The sequence below is a fragment of the Mustela nigripes genome, chromosome 12, assembly GCF_022355385.1.
Source record: "Mustela nigripes isolate SB6536 chromosome 12, MUSNIG.SB6536, whole genome shotgun sequence".
Taxonomy (NCBI): Eukaryota; Metazoa; Chordata; class Mammalia; order Carnivora; family Mustelidae; genus Mustela; species Mustela nigripes.
The window spans coordinates 38,812,293-38,832,697 of record NC_081568.1 but is presented as its reverse complement, the minus strand read 5'-3'; the positions used below and the strand labels follow the sequence as shown (position 1 = coordinate 38,832,697).

Genomic DNA, 20,405 nt, shown 5'->3' with positions numbered 1-20,405 from the left:
CCCAGGCATTCCCAGACTATTTTATTTTTAATGGCTCCAAACAGATGAGGTTGTTCCAGGACTTTTATTTTTTATATATGATCTACCTTTTGGCATTTGGCTTTTGTTGTCATCTTCGTTGGAATTCTCTCCATATACTTCTTTGAATTGTGTAACCTAAAGCAGAATACAGTGTGTACTTTCTTCTTTGGAATTTTAACTGAAGCAGTTCTTCACTTCAATTTATCCTTTGTTTAATACACAATGAAGCTGCATTATGTACTCCCCAGGGTCCTTCCCTATTGTTATATACTTACCTAATTCATATTTAGCTATGGTCCTTTCTGAAATTCTCCTTTTCACCACTAGCAATTTTCTTTCTTTTCTAATGTTCAATCACTCTGTCTTGCATTTGTATGATTTATAATCCCCAACTGTACTCCACTGCCATTTGTAAGAAAGCATCCTTTAACTATGGCATATATTATTTTAGATTCACATGGAAATCCCTAAGACTCATTTAATTATTTTACATCTCCAAGATGTTTCCCTCCATTTAATGATTGTAAACTGGTATCAAGACTAATTTTGTTTGGTTTTCATATCTGTAGGCTTTACTTTAAATAGTATTAACACTTTCAAATTGGCTGGCTCATGTTTTTGCCAATTGTTCCCATAACTACATGAAAATACTGTAGGACATCACTCTCACCACAGGCCCAGAGTGCATGAGCCCAGGAGGCAGGACTGCCTCCTCCTTGATTTCAAAGTGCAGTACCAGCATACCAATGAGTGAAACTATGGGATCAGGCACCTGGAAGAGCCCTGGGGGAATAACCTTCACACCTTGGAGAAGTGTAGTATGGGGATCACCACTGCAAAGAGCCACGCGTGGGCCATTCTCTGAACTATAGCTTGGGGGAAAGGGGGAATGTCATACCACTAGATCTGGAATGTAAGACCTCCACCCCAGTGGGTCTGGCGGGTAAAACATCCAGCCAAAGAGAATTATCCTTAAACCTTATGGTTTATTATTTCCCTTGGGACCCACAAGGCCTTTTATCTTTTCTCTCTCTCCTTTTTGGAATTAAATGCCTGTGTCTGTTCTGGAAGCCCATTATTTGGTTTCATAGGTTTACAGATAGAGAATAATTTGCCTCAGGATGAATTATATCTTGACTCTCACCCCTATTTGATTTAGAGGTAGATGAGACTTTAGAGGTGAAAATGGTTTAAGACTTTTAGGGCTGTGGGATGGAATGAATGTATTTTGTATACAAGACCATAATTTTGGAGGTGTGGTAGTGGAATGTTATGTAATGAATGTCTGTGCCCTTCCCACCCAAATTTATATGTTGAAACTCTAACTCCCAACATGATGGTATTAGGAAGTCAGGTTCTTGGAAGGCAATTAGGTCATGAGTTGTGAATGGGATTTCTAGCCTTATTTTTTTTTTTTTTTTAATATTTTTTATTTATTTATTTGACAGAGAGAAATCACAAGTAGTCGGAGAGGCAGGCAGAGAGAGAGAGAGAAGCAGGCTCCCTGCTGAGCAGAGAGCCCGATGTGGGACTCGATCCCAGGAACCTGAGATCATGACCTGAGCCGAAGGCAGCGGCTTAACCCACTGAGCCACCCAGGCGCCCCGATTTCTAGCCTTATTAAGAGCCCAGAGAACTGTCTCATTCCTTCTGACATGAGGACACAATAAAAAGACAGCTGTCTATGAATTAAGAAGTAGGCCCTCACCAGGACTTGACCACGCTGGCACCTTGATCTCAGACTTCCAGCCTCCAGAACTATAAGAAATCAATGTTTATTGTTTATAAGCCATCTATTTTGTGGTAATTCATTACACCCATCTGAACTGACAAAGACAGCAATGTATGATACAGACTCCTAACATCAAATACAGAGTCTACAATGCAACTTCATGAAATCTGTCACTGTTTCAAAAAAAAAAAAAGTTCACCCCAAAGAACTGTTTAAAATAATAAAGATAGACAAGTTTCATCTTGTGACTATCTTCTTTGGCTTTAGACAAAACATAATTTCCTCAATTTATACATACTTTATTATTCTAAGGATTATAAATTCTTCATATTCAAACTCTTAAAGTTTTAGAAGCTGATAATTATGTACTGATAATGAAAAATGTCAGCAGATAACTACATTGTAACCTATTATTGTTAGCATTTTTCTCTGGAGATTTAGGAGTAACTTCGAGTTAGATATTAACAAACCTAACATGTATCGCTCTGTACCAGTGTTATTTTATTGATTTCCCATAAAACCATTAATTCATATATTTACAACAGATCAGTTAAGTCTTATTCTTAATTATAAACACATTTAAAAGTTAAACTGTGTATTATTTTACTTACGTCCTACTCCTGTCTATAGGCATCCTGCTTTATCTATCTTATCTGACCTGGCTGGCTCAGTCGGTCAAGCTTGTGTATGTCAGGATTGTGTTTGAGCCCCACATTGGTATAGAGATTATTTAAATAATAAAATCTTGGAATGCCTGGGTGACTCAGTCGGTTAAGAGTCTGGCTCCAGCTCAGGTCACGATCTCAGCGTCCTGGGACTGAGTACCATATCGGGCTCCCTGCTCAGTGGGGTGTCTCCTTCTCTCTCTGCCTGCTGCTCCTCCTGCTTGTGCACACTCTTTCTGACAAATAAAATCTTAAAAAGAGCAACTTATATTTAAAAAATCAAATCAAATCTTAAAAAAACAGTGGATTTCTGTATATTAAAATTAGTTTTAATATGTATATTTTTTGGTGGAGTCTTTAGACTTTTCTATATATAGTATCATGTCATCTGCAAAGGTACAGTAGCAGTTTTACCTCTTCCTTACAAATTTGGATGACTTTTCTTGGCTTTAAGCAGGCCAAACTTTATCATAGTCTTATCAAAATGGTCATGTGACTATTCTAGGGAGCTTTTCAAAAGGAAAGACAGTGTGAAGCCTCATTGTGATAGGAAGACTGGTTTTACAAAATTGTGTAAGTTACTCCTTATTTCCACAAGTTTCAAGTAGATCCATTACTATCTTTGAAGGTCCTTCTAAAATGTAATCATTCACATACCACTGATAACTATGTACGGCCAAAAAGACTTGTCAGAGAATTTGGCAACTTGAGTGAGGTAGTTCTGGGACACTTTTCACGGCTTTATTTCCCCATGTTTTGGGTTCTCTGGGTGGGTCCTAAATGTAATCACAACATCCTTACAAAGGGCAGAGAAGGTCACTGGACCTGAGTGAAAGATGGTAATGGGACAACTAAAGCAAAATGTTCCTGGCTTTGAAAATGGGAGGATGCGGCTACAAGTCAAGGAAGTCCGCTCTAGAACTAAAAAGGAGCAGGAAATGGATCCTCCTCTAGATCCTGCGGAAGGAGTACACTTGCCAACACATTATTTTTGGTGCAGTGAAACTGATATTGGAGTTCTGATCTCTACAACCATGAAATAAATGTGTGTCCTTTTCAGCCATCAAGTTTGTGGCAAACTTCAGTCTACTCATTGATGAAGCTTGATTACTATATAGCCAATTCTCTTGGCCCATCTGCTAATTTCCAGACCTCTGTTTCCAATGGTCTGCTCTAAATATTCAGCTGGGTAACTCACCGGCATCTTGCATTCAGTATAACTAGAAATGAATTCATTTTCCCAAGATAGATTTATAAACAGAAAACCAAATCACACCAGGAAATGGATGCTTCATCAAATAAGGCATGTTAAGAATTTTGTTTTGTTTTGTTTTACACAATAATGGAAACTAGAGGAGTATCTGATTTTGGAAGTTTTGCAGATGTCAATTTTGAGTAATATTTTTCAGCATTTCTTCACTTTACTTTGTTCCACATGGACCATCCTTACGGTACAAGTGACTACAGGAGTGGAAAATCTGTATTTGTGCTATTCTGTATTTGGATTCTGACAAGACAATTTTCTCAAGTATCAAAAACCTTGAATATATGGTTGATTTTATCAAATGCTCACAGATCATGAACCTCACAAAGTGCTGCTTTGACATGACACTGAGGTTTGTTTTCATGTCTAAATCAACTTTATTGAGGTAAATTTACATATATTAAAATGTACTTATTTTAAGTACAGAACTTAATGGAGTACTTTCTAAGGTATAGTATATATAGTATGTACTATAATACAAAAGAGTACATATAGTATGCTTCCTTTTGTGTAAGAAAGTAAAATATGAATACACGTATATTTGTTCACTTTTGCAAAATGAAACGTGGGAAGGATAAATCAGAAAATAATAAAATTGGTTAAACTGCATGGAGTAGTAAGAATGGGACTCCTCAGACTAAGTACAACTTCTTAATACAATTTGCCTTTTTTTTTTCTTTTTTAAGATTTATTTATTTGACGTGGGATGGGGGTGGGCGGGAGGCAGGTGGAGAGGGAGGGAGACAGAGTCAGTCAGGCAGACTCTGCACTAAGCATGGAGCTGATGCTGGACTCAATCTAACAACCCTGAGATCAGGACCTAAGCAGAAACCAAGAATCACATGCTTAACAAACTGCACCACCCAGGTGCTCCTACAATTTTGACTTCTGAGCCAGAAATTTTACATATTCAAAAAACAAATCAACAGGAGAGCCTGGGTGGCTCAGTCACTTACGCGTCTGCCTTAAGCTCAGGTCATAATCTGAGGATCTTGGGATGGAGCCCAGCATTGGGGTTCCTGCTCAGCAGGGAGACTCTTTTCCCTCTACTTCCTTCCCCCTGCTCATGCTCTCTCTGAAATAAATAAAGTCTTAAAAAAAAAAAAGCAACAAGAAAAAATCACAGATGAATACTAAGCAACAAAGGAACCTCATCTACATGAAAATCGACAATGTAAAGAATGAATTCAAGAAACATGGACCACAATACTCTATCTTCTCTGTAATTTCTTTCCGAAGACAAGAATTGTGAAGAAAACTTGAACTCTGTCTTGCAGTTTGCTAATGATACATTAGCGATTTTAAGCCAGTTTTGTGTGTATTGTAGGACTGAATGAATAATGCACTGATGTTAGGTACAAGGATTCTCATTGTGAGAGAAGGCTGATAAAACATGAAGTGGGGTGCAGGGTGCAGAGGAAGAACTCTGAGCTACAAGAATGAAATAGGAAATTATCATCATGATGACGATGGTGGTGTGTGTTTGTGTGTATGTGTTGGACAGTGATCTTATGTGCTTCCAGAAGTGATTGAGAATATAAAATCACTAATTACTGGTTAGTGTTTGGTTACTGATCACTTGGTTCAAGTGGCACATCAGAATTCTCCATCATAAGATTCCTTTTATCTCTTTTGGTTAGTATGTAATTTATGGGTTGATATTTGAAATTGCATCAATTCTGTTTTCCAACAGTTTCACCAAGTTGTTTTAGTATTCTTTGGATTCTTACCAAAATGTTTAACCTGAATCTCACCATGAGGAAAAAATGAGAGAAATCCAAATTGTGAAACACTTTATGAAATGACTAGCCTGGATTCTTCAAAATTGCCCAATGTCATGAAAGAAACAAAACAGCAGGTGAACCGTTCAAAATTAAAGGAGATTAAATTCAATGCAGGATTACTGAGTGGGCCCTGGATTTTAAGAAAATCAGGGCAAAGAACAATATCGTAGCAACTTTACAAACACCTGAATATTAACCTGTACCAGTGATCAATTTTTTTATTGTGATAATGTTATTGTGGTAAATAGAAGAATGATGTCCTTTTTTATTTTTTATTTTTTTAGATTTTATTTATTTGACACAGAGAGCACAAGCAGGGAGAACAGCAAGCAGAGGGAGAGGGAGGAGCAGGCCCCCCACAGAGCAGGGAGCCTGATGTGGGGCTCCACCCCAGGAACCTGGGGTCATGACCTGAGCCAAAGGCAGATGCTTAACTGATGGAGCCACCCAGGTACCCCATGAATGATGTCTTTTTTCAAGAGAGACATACCCCAAAGTATTCAGAGATGACATCATGATGTATGCACCTTACTCCTATATGAAAGTTATGTGCAAGAAGGAAAGGAAAACACATGTGACAAAATGTTCACTAGTATATTTAAGAGAAGGGTATATGAATGTTTATTTTCAACTTTTATTGTTTTAATAATAAAAATCTAGGGAAAATTCTAGTGAGAAGGACTTTAAAAATATGACCAGTGACCTTTAGATAAGGAGAAAACCTATTAAGTTATTATACATTAGTATCACATATCTTTGCTGGCAAACTTAATTCTTAAAATCAGCATGATATGCTTCCTACCATAATGAAATCTGGATTCTTTTTGTTAAATTGGTAACTGGAGACAGTGAAGCTTTTCATCAGGTTCCCAGAATTGTCAACTTCCAGCATTCTGTTTTCTTTGCCTAAAATCTAGCCCAACCAGGACCAAAGCACAGATGTTATTATTTCTATATTTCTAGGTGATCATTAGATCACAATTTAGAATCTAAACTTTTTTTCTATTTTGGGATTTAATTTTCATTATCCATATAGATTTCCTATTTATCTTTCAGAGAAATCCAATGTAATGTATAATTAACTTTTTCCCAATTTTTGAAATTTATGGGAGATTATTTAGGATGAAACACAAGACTGTTAAAAAAAAAAAAAAAAGACTCCTAAAATTTAAAGAAAAATAACATTTAAAAATAACTCTCCAGGGGCGCCTGGTGGTTCAGGTTCATGACCTGCCTTCGGCTCAGGTCATGATCTCAGGGTCCTGGGATAGAGCTCCACATTGGGCTCTCTGCTCAGTGGGGAGCCTGCTTCCCCCCTCCCCTCTCTCTGCCTGCCTCTCTGCCTGCTTGTGATCTCTCTGTCAAATAAGTAAACAAAATTTAAAAAAATAATAAAATAAAAATAACTCTCCAGAGGCATTTGCCTGGCTTAGCTGGTGAAGCATGCAACTCTTGATCTCAGGGTTGTGGGTGTGAGCCCCATGTTGGGTATAGAGATTACCTAAAATCTTTAAAAGTGGTAACTCTTTAGTGCCTGGTCCAATTTTTAGTTGAGTGTAAACATCATTGACTCAAGCAGCTACACCTGAGTTCCAGTAAATAACCACTAACAATTTCAAAGACATAGTAACTGAAAACCAAAAGAGAACGGGACATATCAGCTTTGGTTTGTATAATCATCAAACTAAGCATTGTTTATTGAGTTTTCCCATGAATGAACCTTTGCGCAAGACACTGAGAAAGAAGCTATAATTCTTACTCTTCTCATTTACAGTATGGCTGAAGAGAGAAGTTCTACCTGTAAAAATATAAAAGCAAAAAATTAGAAAAATCTGAATGTTCAAAAAAAAAATTGACCATTAAATATCCTGTTATAGAAAAATGTCATGGGAAAACATACACTCAGTTAAAAAGTGATACCAATTCAATTTCTTTTAAAAAAATGTATGTACAATATTATTACAATTTGTTTTATAAAAGCAACATATATATATATAGGGAATAGAAAAACAATACTAGGAACATATACACTAACTGTCTAATAATGTTTGTCTTGAGATAGGAGGAATTTGTGATTATATTCATCTTTAAGACTTCTATGTAGATCAAGTATTTCTGCAACACTTCTGTAATCAGAGTACAAATATCTTATTCGATTTTGAGAGCGAGCGAGCGAGCTGGGAGAGGAGCAGGGGTGGCAGAAGAATCTCAAGCAGACTCCATACAGAGCGGGGAGCCTCACTTGGGGCTTAATCTCATAACCCCGTGATCATGATCTGAGCTGAAATCAAGAGTTGGACACTCAACCAACTGAGCCATCCAGGCGCCCCCAGAGTACAAATATTTTAAAGAAAGAATTCTAAAACATAGTTTAAAATACAAAGCGATATATGCTTAGCACCAAATTGTCCTGTCGGTGAGTTCTATGAGACCAGTCTCATAGGACAGGAGTCCTCAAAGATGTCTTTCTACAAGAGACAGAATTCCCACACAACGTGTTGCAGTTTCCCCTACATGACATAGTAAGTGCTCAGCAAGCAGTTACCATTTGATGTGCACCTATCCCATTAGGTAAATACCTCCATTTTGGAGATGAAGAAATGGAGATTTAGAGAAATTTAATTAACTTTATAAGGATCACTAAGTTAGTAAGTGGTTGAACCAGAATTCAAGTCCAAGTAGCCTAAATCAATCTTCTTTACTCATACAAAATGACTAGCAATTGCTGGTAGAATATAAGCTCCCACTTTAGGTCTACAAGAAACATGAGAGCAGAGACTTTCCAGTCTTGTTCCACTGTAACCCCAGGGTGTAATGTAGTATATAACATAGTATATAGCACAGAGTAGTCTTCAAGTAAAAACTTCTATTAATGAACAGATCACCTTTTTGTCACTACAGTTTACAACCAAAAACTAAGTAACTTGGGTTCAGGTTCAGTCAATAAAGGCAATAACTTGATATCCACAATCAAAAAGACAGTACCAAAATTTTTTTTTTAAAGATTTTTTTTTTTATTATTTACTTGACAGACAGAGATAACAAGTAGGCAGAGAGGCAGAGAGAGAGGAGGAAGCAGGCTCCCTGCTGAGCAGAGCCTGATGTGGGGCTCTATCCCAGGACCCTAGGATCATGACCCGAGCCGAAAGCAGAGGCTTTAACCCACTGAGCCACCCAGGTGCCCCCCAAATTTTTTAAAATAGTGGAAAAAAGTAAAGCAAATCTGTGTTGACAGTACACTTTAGTCTACCTGTAGACTGTGTTTTATTAATTGTCTTTTACATACAGGATCCCTTAGCATTAAAACATAGGTTATAAAAATAAGAGACATCTAGGTTATTCTTTCTTTTCAGATTTGTCATACTTACCCCAGAAGGGAAAAAAATCTCAAAACCAACAAATGATGCTAGTCTTACCAAAATTAATTAGAAATTATACTAAATATGAACATAAAAGTCACTCTATTGGTAGCACCTATAATGAGAAAGATGGAAACAACCCAGAAACAGAGGTGCACTGATTTATTATGCAAATTAGGACCAGATAGTACAAAAGAACAATACTGACTTTTTCAACTAATGCAGGAGGTTGCCTAGGAAGCTAGTTCTACCAGAGTAACACAAAGAGTGCTATGTTGTATTACAAACCAAAGTGAAGGTGAAATAATAAGTCTCTTTTGGAAGAAAACTTTTGGAAGTCTCTTTTGGAAGGCAACTCCTGTTGCCTTACTGTATGTGATACAAACAGGTCTCTTTTTTTTTTTTTCTGTTTTTTTTTTTTTAAATATTTTATTTATTTGACAGAGAGAGAGATCACACGTAGGCAGAGAGGCAGGCAGAGAGAGGGCGGGAAGCAGGCTCCCTGCTGAGCAGAGAGCCCCAATGCGGAACTCTATCCCAGGACTCTGAGATCATGACCTGAGCTGAAGGCAGAGGCTTAACCCTCTGAGCCACCCCCAAACAGGTTTCTTTTTAAACTTACACCACTGAAGTATCTGTGGAATTTCTTAATAGCGGTATTTTAACATTTTGCAGTTTATTTGAAATAAAATTCTAATAAAGTAGTAATTTAAAATGTAGTATGTAATTTTCAAGTAAGATATAAATTGTGTATAGATTTTGTAGTTATATATATTCGATTACACAGATAATATACCCTTATAGTAATATATTCAAACACTGTATTAGAAGTTGAAAGACCCAGGGTGCCTGGGTGGCTTAGTTGTTGAAGTGCCTGCTTCCCACTCAGGTCCTGATCTTAGGGTCCTGCCATCAAGGCCTGGGTCAGACTCCCTGCTCAGTGGAGAGTCCACTTCTTCCTCTCCCTCTGCCCCTCCCCCTTTCCAGCCCCCTTCCCCACCTCGGTCCCCTCACGCTCTCAAATAAATAAAATCTTAAAAAAAAAAAGTTGAAAGGTGTGCCTGGGTAGCTAAGGTGGTTGAGCATCCCAGGAAGTCCTGGGATCAAGCCCTGCATCAGGCTCCCTGTGACTCCCCTGCTTGGGCTCTCTGTCAAATAAATAAATACAATTTTTAAAAATAAAAATGAAAAGATCCAAGACTCTCCTCCCCCCACAATCAGTGGTAAAATCATCTTACTAGTTTCTTACATATCTTGCCCAAAATATTCTAGGTGCACATATGTATTAAGCACCTGTTGCCACACCTCACCCCCAGATGTTATCTACTATTCCTGTATTTTTCTACTTAGCAGTATATATTGAACACTGTTCCAAACCGTTCATAGATACTTCCTGTTCTCTTTAATGGCTATGTAACATTTAACTCCATTCCTCCTTTAATAAACATTTAAATGTTTCAACTTATCAGCTATTAGAAACCCTTCTGTAATATCTTTTTACATTCAACTCTGTGTATATCTATGGTCTATTTGTCAGGATGAGGATTTTTAGAATTAAATGGAATATATAGTTAATACTTTTGAGAAGAGCTTGCTCTTCAAAACTGTATTATACAAATTTATACTCTGATGTGTTTTCTTTGTTGCACTACGTCAATGTGCTTTTAGTATTTTTATGAAATATAATTGAGAAAGTACATAATTAGTATATAACTTTTGTAACAAAGAATTTATTAGCAATTTAGAGAAATCATCTGCCATTAATCCTATCTTTCTATAACTAAAGTAATTAAAAGTATGGGATGTGAAGACAGATATGGGTTCAAGTACCAGCTTTGACACTTGGGATTTGTGTGATTTTGAGGTTATTTAGCCCTATTAAGCCTTGATTTATGCCTCTGCAAAATGGGGGGGATAATAGTGCCTACCTAACAGAATTATGATGAAGATTAGCATACAGAATGATTACTGAAGAGGCTGACAGGAATATATGCTTGATAACTCATACTGGATGACCTAAGTGATTAAGACCTAACAAGAACATGTACCTATGTCTATGTTACAAAAACAACAGTGACTGTAAAAAAATCTCTAATAACGAACCGATTATTTTCTTGGAGTCTTTCAATTCATAAGAATATAAAATCTTCATCTGAACCATACATAATCATAAATGTGAATTCCTGGGCAGTTTAGTACGGAACACAATTCATTCAGATTCAGACTCAAACTCAGAGAATATAAGGTTCTAATTAGAGAACCTCAGAGGCGCTGGGTGACTCAATCAGTTAAGTGTCTGACTCTTGATTTCAGCGCAGGTCATGATCTCCGGGTTGTGAGATCGAGCCCCAAGTTGGGCTGCTTGTGAAGCTTGCATAAGATTCTCTCTCTCCCTCTTCCTCTGCAACCCCCGTAAAATTAAGAAAACCTCAATAATAAAGAGATTTGGGTTTATTAGATTGCATTGTAATCTTGAATTTCTCTAACCTCAGATAAAACAGAAATTCTAAGACAGCATTATAATAATGATGGCTGGTAATTCATAAAAACTATTAACTTGAGAATGGCTATAAAGAACCAAGTATAAAACTTCAATGTTGCAGCTGATTTCAAGCATTCCTTTTAATAAATTTTAAGTACTGATATTTCCTAGAGGTATGATCACCTCAAATCTCTGTAAACAGGAAATTGAAATATGTTCACTTTGAGACATCAAAAAACATTTAAAACAGGCATCACAAAGTGTAGATTTGTGGTTAAAGGTCAAATTTATTAGGAGATTAAGAGATGTATTATACATAGACTATAAATACTGCACAGCTGACTTTATTCACAGTCAAGCACAGAGATATAGTCAGTGCCAACCTATTTTGTGGATACTCTTGTTCTTTTGTTCCAAGAAAAATTTGCACCATAAGACTTGGACTTGGGTTTTGGAACCTTCCTCTCTTCAATGTCATAGCTCCACCCTAGAAAACAAAAACAAACCCACAGAAACAGAATTAAAGAGGATACCTCAAGAGCAGAGCAAGCAGAAGCTGTCATAAATTTAATGTTCATTTATCATGAGGAGTACATGTCAGCACATCTGAAATATAAATACTTAGTAATATTTTCCCTTATAATCCTTTGTGACAAGGCAGCCCAAAATATTGCCTGAAGATGATTTACTGATCTCCAAAGTGTAACCCGTGATGTGACTTCTCCTTGCTCAATATTCCTTATTCAATTACTGATGGTTACATATTCATGTAAATTTTTCTATTTCTCTAAGTGGTTTAATATGTGTTGTCTTTAATAACTGCAGTGGGAACACTGAGCAGTATAACCTATTTCCTAAAAGCTCATGCCTTCACATCAATTTGGATCTCACTCAAAGCAATACAGAAAAGCATACATGTTCATGTGAACGTATCTATGTACACAGTTACCTGTATAAATGACAGAGTGGGAGTAAACCTAAAGATTATTTGGTTCAGCTCTCTGGGCTTTGACAGGCCACTGATTAAATTAAAAAACCTTTTCAGCATTTGCTTAAAGGGCTATCTATTTAGAATCCCATGAAAGTAGTAGATATCAGTGCAGATTCTTTGGTCTGACTGAAGTTTAACTGCTAATTTCTGGCAGGAGCTTGGGAATCTGTACTTTAACTAACTGATCTAGGAGATTTTTATGCATAGAGGGATGAGAACTAGTGGCGGCGGGAACTGTCTGCTTCTGAGAGTCTTTGTATCTTATCTCCAAAGCCCTTCTCAGTGTTTTGTAATTTTGAAAATTGGATTTATTTATGGCCATCTCTTCTGCTTTAAGTCCAGTTCCTCAGTTCAAGGTATGGAGAACAACCCTTGAACATCCTCCTTCTTGAAGATCTAATTAAGTCATTGCTCTGTTCCTAGTCCAAGCAACCTCTATAACTTTCACTTTTCTTCATAGGATTCATTTTCTATCCCTGTAATTTATCATTCTGAGGACTTTCTTCAAATAATTAATCTTGAAACATTTGATCCATGGCTGCTGAATCATGCAGTCATGTATAAAATGTCTGAACTATTCTATGTCTCATTAAGTAAACTTTTTGATCTTGTGAGTTGTTATGAGTTCTAGTGCCTCTTGGTGGGTATAATATTTGCTGCCACAAAAGCTTATGTTTCAGTAGCCCCTCAGAATGTAATTTTGCCACAAAAGTGAAGCCCGTAGAAATCAAGTCATCAAAGTATACTGCTACTACTGCGTATACTGCTACTACTGCTTATTTTTAGTGCCCAAAAGAGGAAATAATTAATAATTCCATTGCTAGAACTCCCATCTTCAAAGAAAGTTCATGTGCTATAAGGAAACTGAGAAGCAGGAAAGCAAATGAAACAAATCGTTTAAAAATACAAACAAAACATCAGAATCCAGGAGCAAAAATATTGATTCAATTTACTTGCTTAAACATAACCTTACTTTCACAGAGTGAAGTTTTGAGTACTTTCTAATCCATTAAAACAGAAAAAAACCCAGAAAGCTATGTCTTACTTTAAGAGGATCTGAACTTGTAAGTACATTAACAAGTGGCTATTTGCATTTCAAAAACGTTACTAACTGGCCTAAGAATGGTACCTACTTCATAAGTTGTCAGGAGGGTTAAACAAACTTGTTTATGTGAATTGCTTAGAAAACACCTGACACTTAACAATCATTTATTGAGTTCCATGAAAAACGTACTTTTCTAAAATTTGTATATGAATTAATATTTCCTTTATATAACTGAGAAAACTGAGGCACACAGTGATTAGGTGACTAGCACAAGCTCACTCACCTAGGAAAGGACCAGACTCAGGATTTAAACAAAGAATCTGATTCTGGAGCCTTTGCCTTAATTAATACTGTGTGTCTTGTGGTTTACAACATAAGTAAGATATTCTTTCTGTCTCAAATCTGATTTGTAACTGTCTAGTAACACATCTTCTATATGAAGTGAAGCATTAATGTAAATAAAACTGCCATCACACTGAAACACAGTAGTTTTGAATTAACCACAGAAAGGAATTTTGGTAAGCAAATTAATACCGTGAACTGAACATGGTATTTTTAACATTATAAACTTCTCAAGCACTTCCTACATTAACCAGCAAATGATGCTGTTAATTATAAAAAATAATTCAATAAAGGAGGTATAGCAATATTTACTAAGCATTTACTATTCATTTAATAAATATTATTGATTACATATTCTGTGTGAAGGACTGTTGAGAAACCAGAGATATAGCAGAGAATAAATCCCAAATTTCTTCAGGTTAGCAGAAGAGAAACTGGTAAGTAAATGCATGGTATATTAGGTGCTAATACAGTAATACCTATGATTAAATACATATTTTATGCTAATGAGAACTAAAGAAAAACATTTTAGAGAGGGCACACAGGGAAGACCTTGCTTCTTGAGAAGGTCACATTTACCTGAAGATCTGAAGGAGATCAGAGTGAGCTATGTGGATGTTCTAAGTCCTCTGCTAAGTGCTTTACATGTATTTTTATAGAATTTTAAAACTGAGATCATAGGTTGCTTGGCTTATGAAGTAGGCATTATATATACCTCAATTTTATATTTAATTATTTAGGAAAAATAAAGCACAGAGAAGATAAATAAGCAGCCTAAAGCCACATGGTGGAGTGGCAAAGTCAGGGTTTTTAACCGAGGTTGACTTTAAAGCTATGTACCTAACCACCTCATAAATAAAACTACATTTCTTTAAAAGCATTTTGTAACTGCAGTTTTTATCTATTTCACCCAACTTCTTTCAATCTTTGTGATTTTGTAACTCCCCTCAACCTTTGTTTTTATAAATGTATTGAAAAGACTGTTCCAAGAAAGCCTGGAAAGTAAGTCTATGTCTGCCATATGTCCATCTACCCCCACCCCACTTGTGGAGAAAGGAAAGGTTTCTAGTGTAGTAGGTTCTTTGTCTAGTTACAATGATTGCTGGCAAGTTACCCCACGCCTCCAGGAACTCTTCTTGCCAAGTGATCGGTCAGAGAAGCTAAGTTCCCTCTCTACTCCTGCTTCCTTCCCAACACACACTCTCCAGTCCAATGAAAGACAGTATCAGAGGAACTGAAGAAGAAATGAGAAAGTACTTGGACATATTTAGGAATTGGTATTATACACGAACACATACTGATAATCACTGTCTCATTTATGTCGATAATCAGTTTTTCAGTCACCAGGGAGAAAAAAAATTTATGTCAGAATGTAGACATAGCTCTATTATGTTTTGTTGATGGAGTCTCAAAATGCTGTCAGGGTCACTGCAATGTGAGAAGACTGGGATTTTGTACACATAAAAGAACAACTGGTTTGGGTTTTCTCCTGGTAACAAAGGAGTGACCTGGCTCTTGGGAATCATGAGCCAGATGATAGTTCTATTGATGGTGATAACAACAATAAATAGAAGTATCATTATAAGACTGGAATGTGGATGGGCAAGGCACCTTGGGAAAACAAAAACACACAAGGAAGAAACCAGCACTTGCTAAGAGTATCCATTTCTATATTACTGCTCTACCACAGCCACCCATGATTGTAAGGATGTATAGGGGGGAAAAAATCTCTTTTCCTCACATTTTTCCGTGGGAAACAACTTTGCTCCCAAAGCCGCACAAGTAACAATATGCTAATTCTAAGTAAAAGGAAAAGGATATGAGGAAGTCTAATGAGAAATCACAAGAGACTGAAACTCAACTCAGAGTCTACATAAATCTCCTTTTGGATTTTCTCTCCATGGCTGAGAAAACTTTTCTACTATGTGAGACTGATGCTAGGATGAACATTTGCTCTTTTGACTGGGAACTCGATTAAGAATCTGACCACGTTTCTAAGCATCCTTCTCTAAAGTGTTTACCTTACAATGCATGGATTAACGATTCTTCATACCACAATCTTTCCCAAGTTATTTTTCTGTAGTACTGTGGCAATATAAAGGCTACTGGAGCAAGCAATGAGCGTTAGCTAAAAAGAGAAAATAACCATAAGAAGAACAACTTAAAAGGACATTAAACATGCATACTTAATGGATAAGTTACATGAATTGTGCTTAGGGAAAGTTGTTCTTAAAAAGAAAGAACCTAATGTAACTTGCAAGAAATAGAATGTAAAAATTTAAGAATGGAATTTTATTTGTGAAATGTTAAGTTTGTGTACAAATTTTCTTTTCAACACTAACTTTTTTTAAAAAACCCTCAAACTTAAGTTTCTGAAAGAGATCATGGAGTGAAAACACTTGCATTCTCTGAAGAATGCTTTACAAAATCAAGGTGTAGTCTTTGACAGTGGTCCTGATACACTGTTCTATTAGGACACTGAAAACCAGCTTTCACTCTTCCCAGCTGTGTAACAGAAGAAGATCAAAGCAACTGAGTCCACAGCAGCTGCCCCAGGGATGGAGTAAGCTCCTAGGGCTGCTGTCACTTCCCACTGAGGAGAGCAGCCATATGGCACGGATTAACCACAAATCCAACCACCAGCACCTAAATGATGAGAAGCTGACTCCCTTTGCTGTTACACACACTGGAATGCTTTCACAAAGATATTTTGATCTTTAAGCCCTAGTATCAGAGAAGTACCTCTGGCAAATACTGTGGTAAACTTAAAATGTGACCTGTAATATCTCTTGCTCAATTTCTTTTTTGGAAAGATGCCCATTTATTTTGTTGGTCTCCAGACTGTGGTTGAGATAGTCTACTTCCTAAGATACAAATGTTTGGTGTAATCTTTCAAATGTGCCCCCAAAAGCCCAAAGCTCAAAACCCAAAAATCAAAGACCAAAAAACATCCACAAAAGGCTTGTGAACAAAACCAGACCATGACAATTAACTTGTGAATTCTATGTATGAGACAGAAAATTAATTCCATTCACTTTTATTTACAGAACCATTTTATTTATGGTTCAGTAATGCAAAAAGAGAGAAATGGTCATCAGTGGTTTTATTGCTTGTGAAATGTTACCTCTAGTAACCCTGGTTCAAGTCCTTAAAAATGTCTTTCTCCTGTAATAATCTAATCTCAAACCCTGACATTAGTTCAGAAGTGAATAGTTTAATGGTTTTTCCTACTGTCCATCTGTATATAAAGCGAGAAGTACTGCAAATTTGGCACAAACTGACATAACTGGCAGTCACTGCTAATAGAGGCACCGGATCAGAATAGAAAAGACTTTGGGAAGCCAAAGCGAGGTATGTGGATACTTGGAGGGTTTCGAGGGTTTTTCACCAGGCCATGTACCTATATTATGCCTAGGTAAAAGCAAAGCGTAAACTTTTGAAGTATAATTTAAAGGGGGCTGGGGAGCTATGACAGTCTTTGATGAATTTCATTTTAGAAGTCCCTCTACTTTAAAATTCCCAAGTACCTAATATTTGGCATGGGAGGAGTTCAGATTAATTTGAAAGTATCTTAGATCTTCTTTTAGAAAATATTATGGAGAAATAATGGGCTGGGATACATTGGCAAAGCAGTTCTTTCCATGAAAATTATATAAAATTATTTAAACAAGCAAATAAGGTGAAAATGTGAGGCACCTGAAATATTTATTAGATTAGTAACACCCCACACCTGCCACAGCTGCAACACCTCAAAAAAATCCAACCTTTGATGTAATAGTCAATGGCCCCCTTAAATTTTATCTCTTCAAATAATATAGTTGCTATACAATATTTTTTTATTTCCAAAGCAGTAATTGGAACCACATTATTCAGAATTTGCCACAAAATAAACTGGTTTGTGTTCCAAAAGTACATGTGAAAATCAGTCATTAGAAATTGAGAACACATTTTTTTTTTCTAGAGAAACAGACTATACAACAGTGGTAAATGTCCAAAAATCATTCTCAGAGATTTTGATGTAATTGGTTTGGGTGTGGTCCGTGCATAGGGATTTCTAAACCCCACTTAACCCACACTACACTAGGAATACACTAAACCACCATGTATAACATGATCTCCATGAGATAAATTATTTCAAACCTCCAACTGGGAATCTAAATACCTCTCCCCACCCAACATGTCTATCTCTGTCTCTCAGGAGTCTCAGCTCAGAAGCTCAGGAGTCAAACTAAACATTTCCCTGGCCACAAAGACAACTAGTACCTTGGACTGGGGACTAAGAAGAGGGAATGATGAAGAAAAAAGCTGGGGCTTCATCAGAAAACTATGCAGTGTCTACAGCACACCAGATCTCAGCTCTCTGATCATGGTCTTTATTTCGAAACCCTGTAAAATATAGGTTCAAACAGTCCTCGTAATTTGTGAATTTGTTCACTAAAATTTACTTGTAACCCTCAAATCAATATTCACAATGCTTCCATGGTCATTAGCGACACACACAGAGCAATGAAAATTTGAGTCACTCAGTGTACATACGTGGTCCCAGATGAGGTCAAGCAAGGTAATGCTCTGTGCCTTGTTTCAGATCTCATACTGTAAACAAGAGTACTTTTCGTGGTCTATTTACAGTGGCATTTTTGTGCTTCTTGTTGATGAATTTTCCGTTTAAAATGGCCCACAGATGTAGTGTTCTAGCACTTACTAGTGTTCCTAAGGGCAAGAAAGCTCGGATGTGTGTGTGTGTGTGTGTGTGTATGTATGTAATATATATATATATATATATATATATATATATATATATATATGTTAGATAAGCTTCATTCAGGCTTAAGTTATGGTGCTGCTGGCTATGAGTTCAATGTTCATGAATCAATAATACATATTAAATAAGGTGTTTTTATTTACTTTTTATTTATTTATTTTTTAAAGATTTTATTTATTTATTTGACAGACAGATATCACAAGTAGGCAGAGAGGAAGGGAAGCAGGCCCCCTGCTGAGCAGAGAGCCAGAGTGGGGCTCGATCCCAGGACCCTGAGATCATGACCTGAGCCGAAGGCAGCGGCTTAACCCACTGAGCCACCCAGGTGCCCAATAAGGTGTTTTTAAACATTTGAACACAATCACATTTTTAATTTTTATTTATTTATTTGACAGAGATCACAAGTAGGCAAGGAGGCAGGCAGAGAGAGAGGGGGGAAGCAGGCTCCCTGCTGAGCAGAGAGCCCGATGTGGGGCTCGATCCCAGGACCCTGAGATCATGACTTGAGCTGAAGGCAGAGGCTTAACCCACTGAGCCACCCAGATGCCCCTAGAATCACATTTTTAAAAGGTTATGTATGTATGTATTGATAAAACTTTGTGATCAGAGTCTCAAAAGAATCTAACTTTGTATATTTCTTAGGAGGAATATTTCAGTACTCTCTAGTGTTTTTGGTGACCTTAGAGATCATAAATACTATGAATAATAAAAACCAACTGTAACAGATGCATAAACTCTGTCCTGCCTGGTGACTCTTCCCCACCTCCTCTGGAAAAACCAGTTTTATCTCCATTTGTAATTCATCTCAACCCTCTTTTACTCTATATAAATTTGTACCTTACTGACTTTTCCTTTGAACTGGTTATAACATCTGCTTGGTTTCCTCATTTCATGAGTAAACTAAATTCTTTTTTTTTTTTTTTAAAGATTTTGTTTATTTATTTGACAGACAGAGATCACAAGTAGGAAAAGAGGCAGGCAGAGAGAGAGGGGGAAGCAGGCTGAGCAGAGGGCCCGATGCGGGGCTTGATCCCAGGACCCCAGGATCATGACCTAAGTCGAAGGCAGAGGCTTTAACCCACTGAGCCACCCCAGGTGCCCTAGTAAACTAAATTCTTAAAAATGTATTAATCTATATCTATATCTATATATATGATTTTATCTTTTCCAGAAAATACTCTTTTCACAATTTTGGAAGTCCCACTGACACATCTAACAGATTCACCAACCAAAGCCTGGCAAACTTCTTCACCAAAAGTGGTGCATCTTATTTTAAGCTCAGGTATGTCTTTTCTTGGCCCCAAGAGGCAAATACAAGAGAATTTTGCTGACTTCCTGTTTTTCTACTTTTAACTTTGCTCTCTATTAAGTTTGGGAATTGGTTTTAGAGATCTATTCTCTAAATAGGATGAAAAGACAGAAAAATCTAGTCTTTTGGTCTTTGCAGTCTATTTGACCTTAAACAAATGAAAAATTTGTACTCAATGAGAGGAGAACAGCTCTCTAGTATACACCAGTGAACTTCATAATTCTGTGTTATGACTGAAATTTTAGAACTGAAGTTATAAACTGTGTGATGCTGGTCTGTCTACATGTCTGTTAATTCAGAAGTGTCTTTACTTCTCATTATATATGTATGGGTTATGTTTTCCTACCTCTACATGTCATTAATGAATTAGATAGTAAAATCTCTTAAAGAGGCTCTGTTTTGATTGGCTTCTAGAAAAAATAAGTGCTTATATAAGAACTCCTAAAATTCTTAGAAAACAAGGAAATTCAACTTCTAAATAGTCTTAATGTGCTAGATTTAAAAAAGGTATTCTTGGGGTGCCTGGGTGGCTCAGTCAGTTAGGTATCCAACTCTTAATTCCAGCTCAGGTCATGATCTCAGCTCAGGGTCCTAAGACTGAGCTCCAGTGGGTTCCAGGCTCAGTGGGAAGTCTGCTGGAGATTCTCTA

General features: G+C 36.8%; 1 protein-coding gene and 1 long non-coding RNA gene across 3 annotated transcripts in view; one reads left to right on the top strand and one right to left on the bottom strand.

The window, feature by feature from the left end:
• The window catches only part of LOC132028303 (uncharacterized), an 83,563-nt gene extending 63,872 nt beyond the window's left edge, over window positions 1-19,691 (top strand). The window contains exon 3 of the long non-coding RNA XR_009407395.1: window positions 19,619-19,691. This is a non-coding gene — a long non-coding RNA (uncharacterized LOC132028303). The remainder of the gene's footprint in view (window positions 1-19,618) is intronic.
• Window positions 7,129-20,405, bottom strand: part of NDUFS4 (NADH:ubiquinone oxidoreductase subunit S4) — a 114,381-nt gene continuing 101,104 nt past the window's right edge. The window contains exons 5-6 of one of the 2 annotated variants that reach the window (XM_059417112.1): window positions 11,691-11,794; window positions 7,129-7,264 (exon numbers count right to left, since the gene is read on the bottom strand). In XM_059417112.1, the coding sequence (XP_059273095.1) occupies window positions 11,691-11,794 (104 nt within the window). In that variant the 3' untranslated portion in view covers window positions 7,129-7,264. Of the gene's footprint in view, window positions 7,265-8,970; window positions 11,795-20,405 lie in introns of those variants that run through there. The other variant, XM_059417111.1, reaches the window with a different exon arrangement.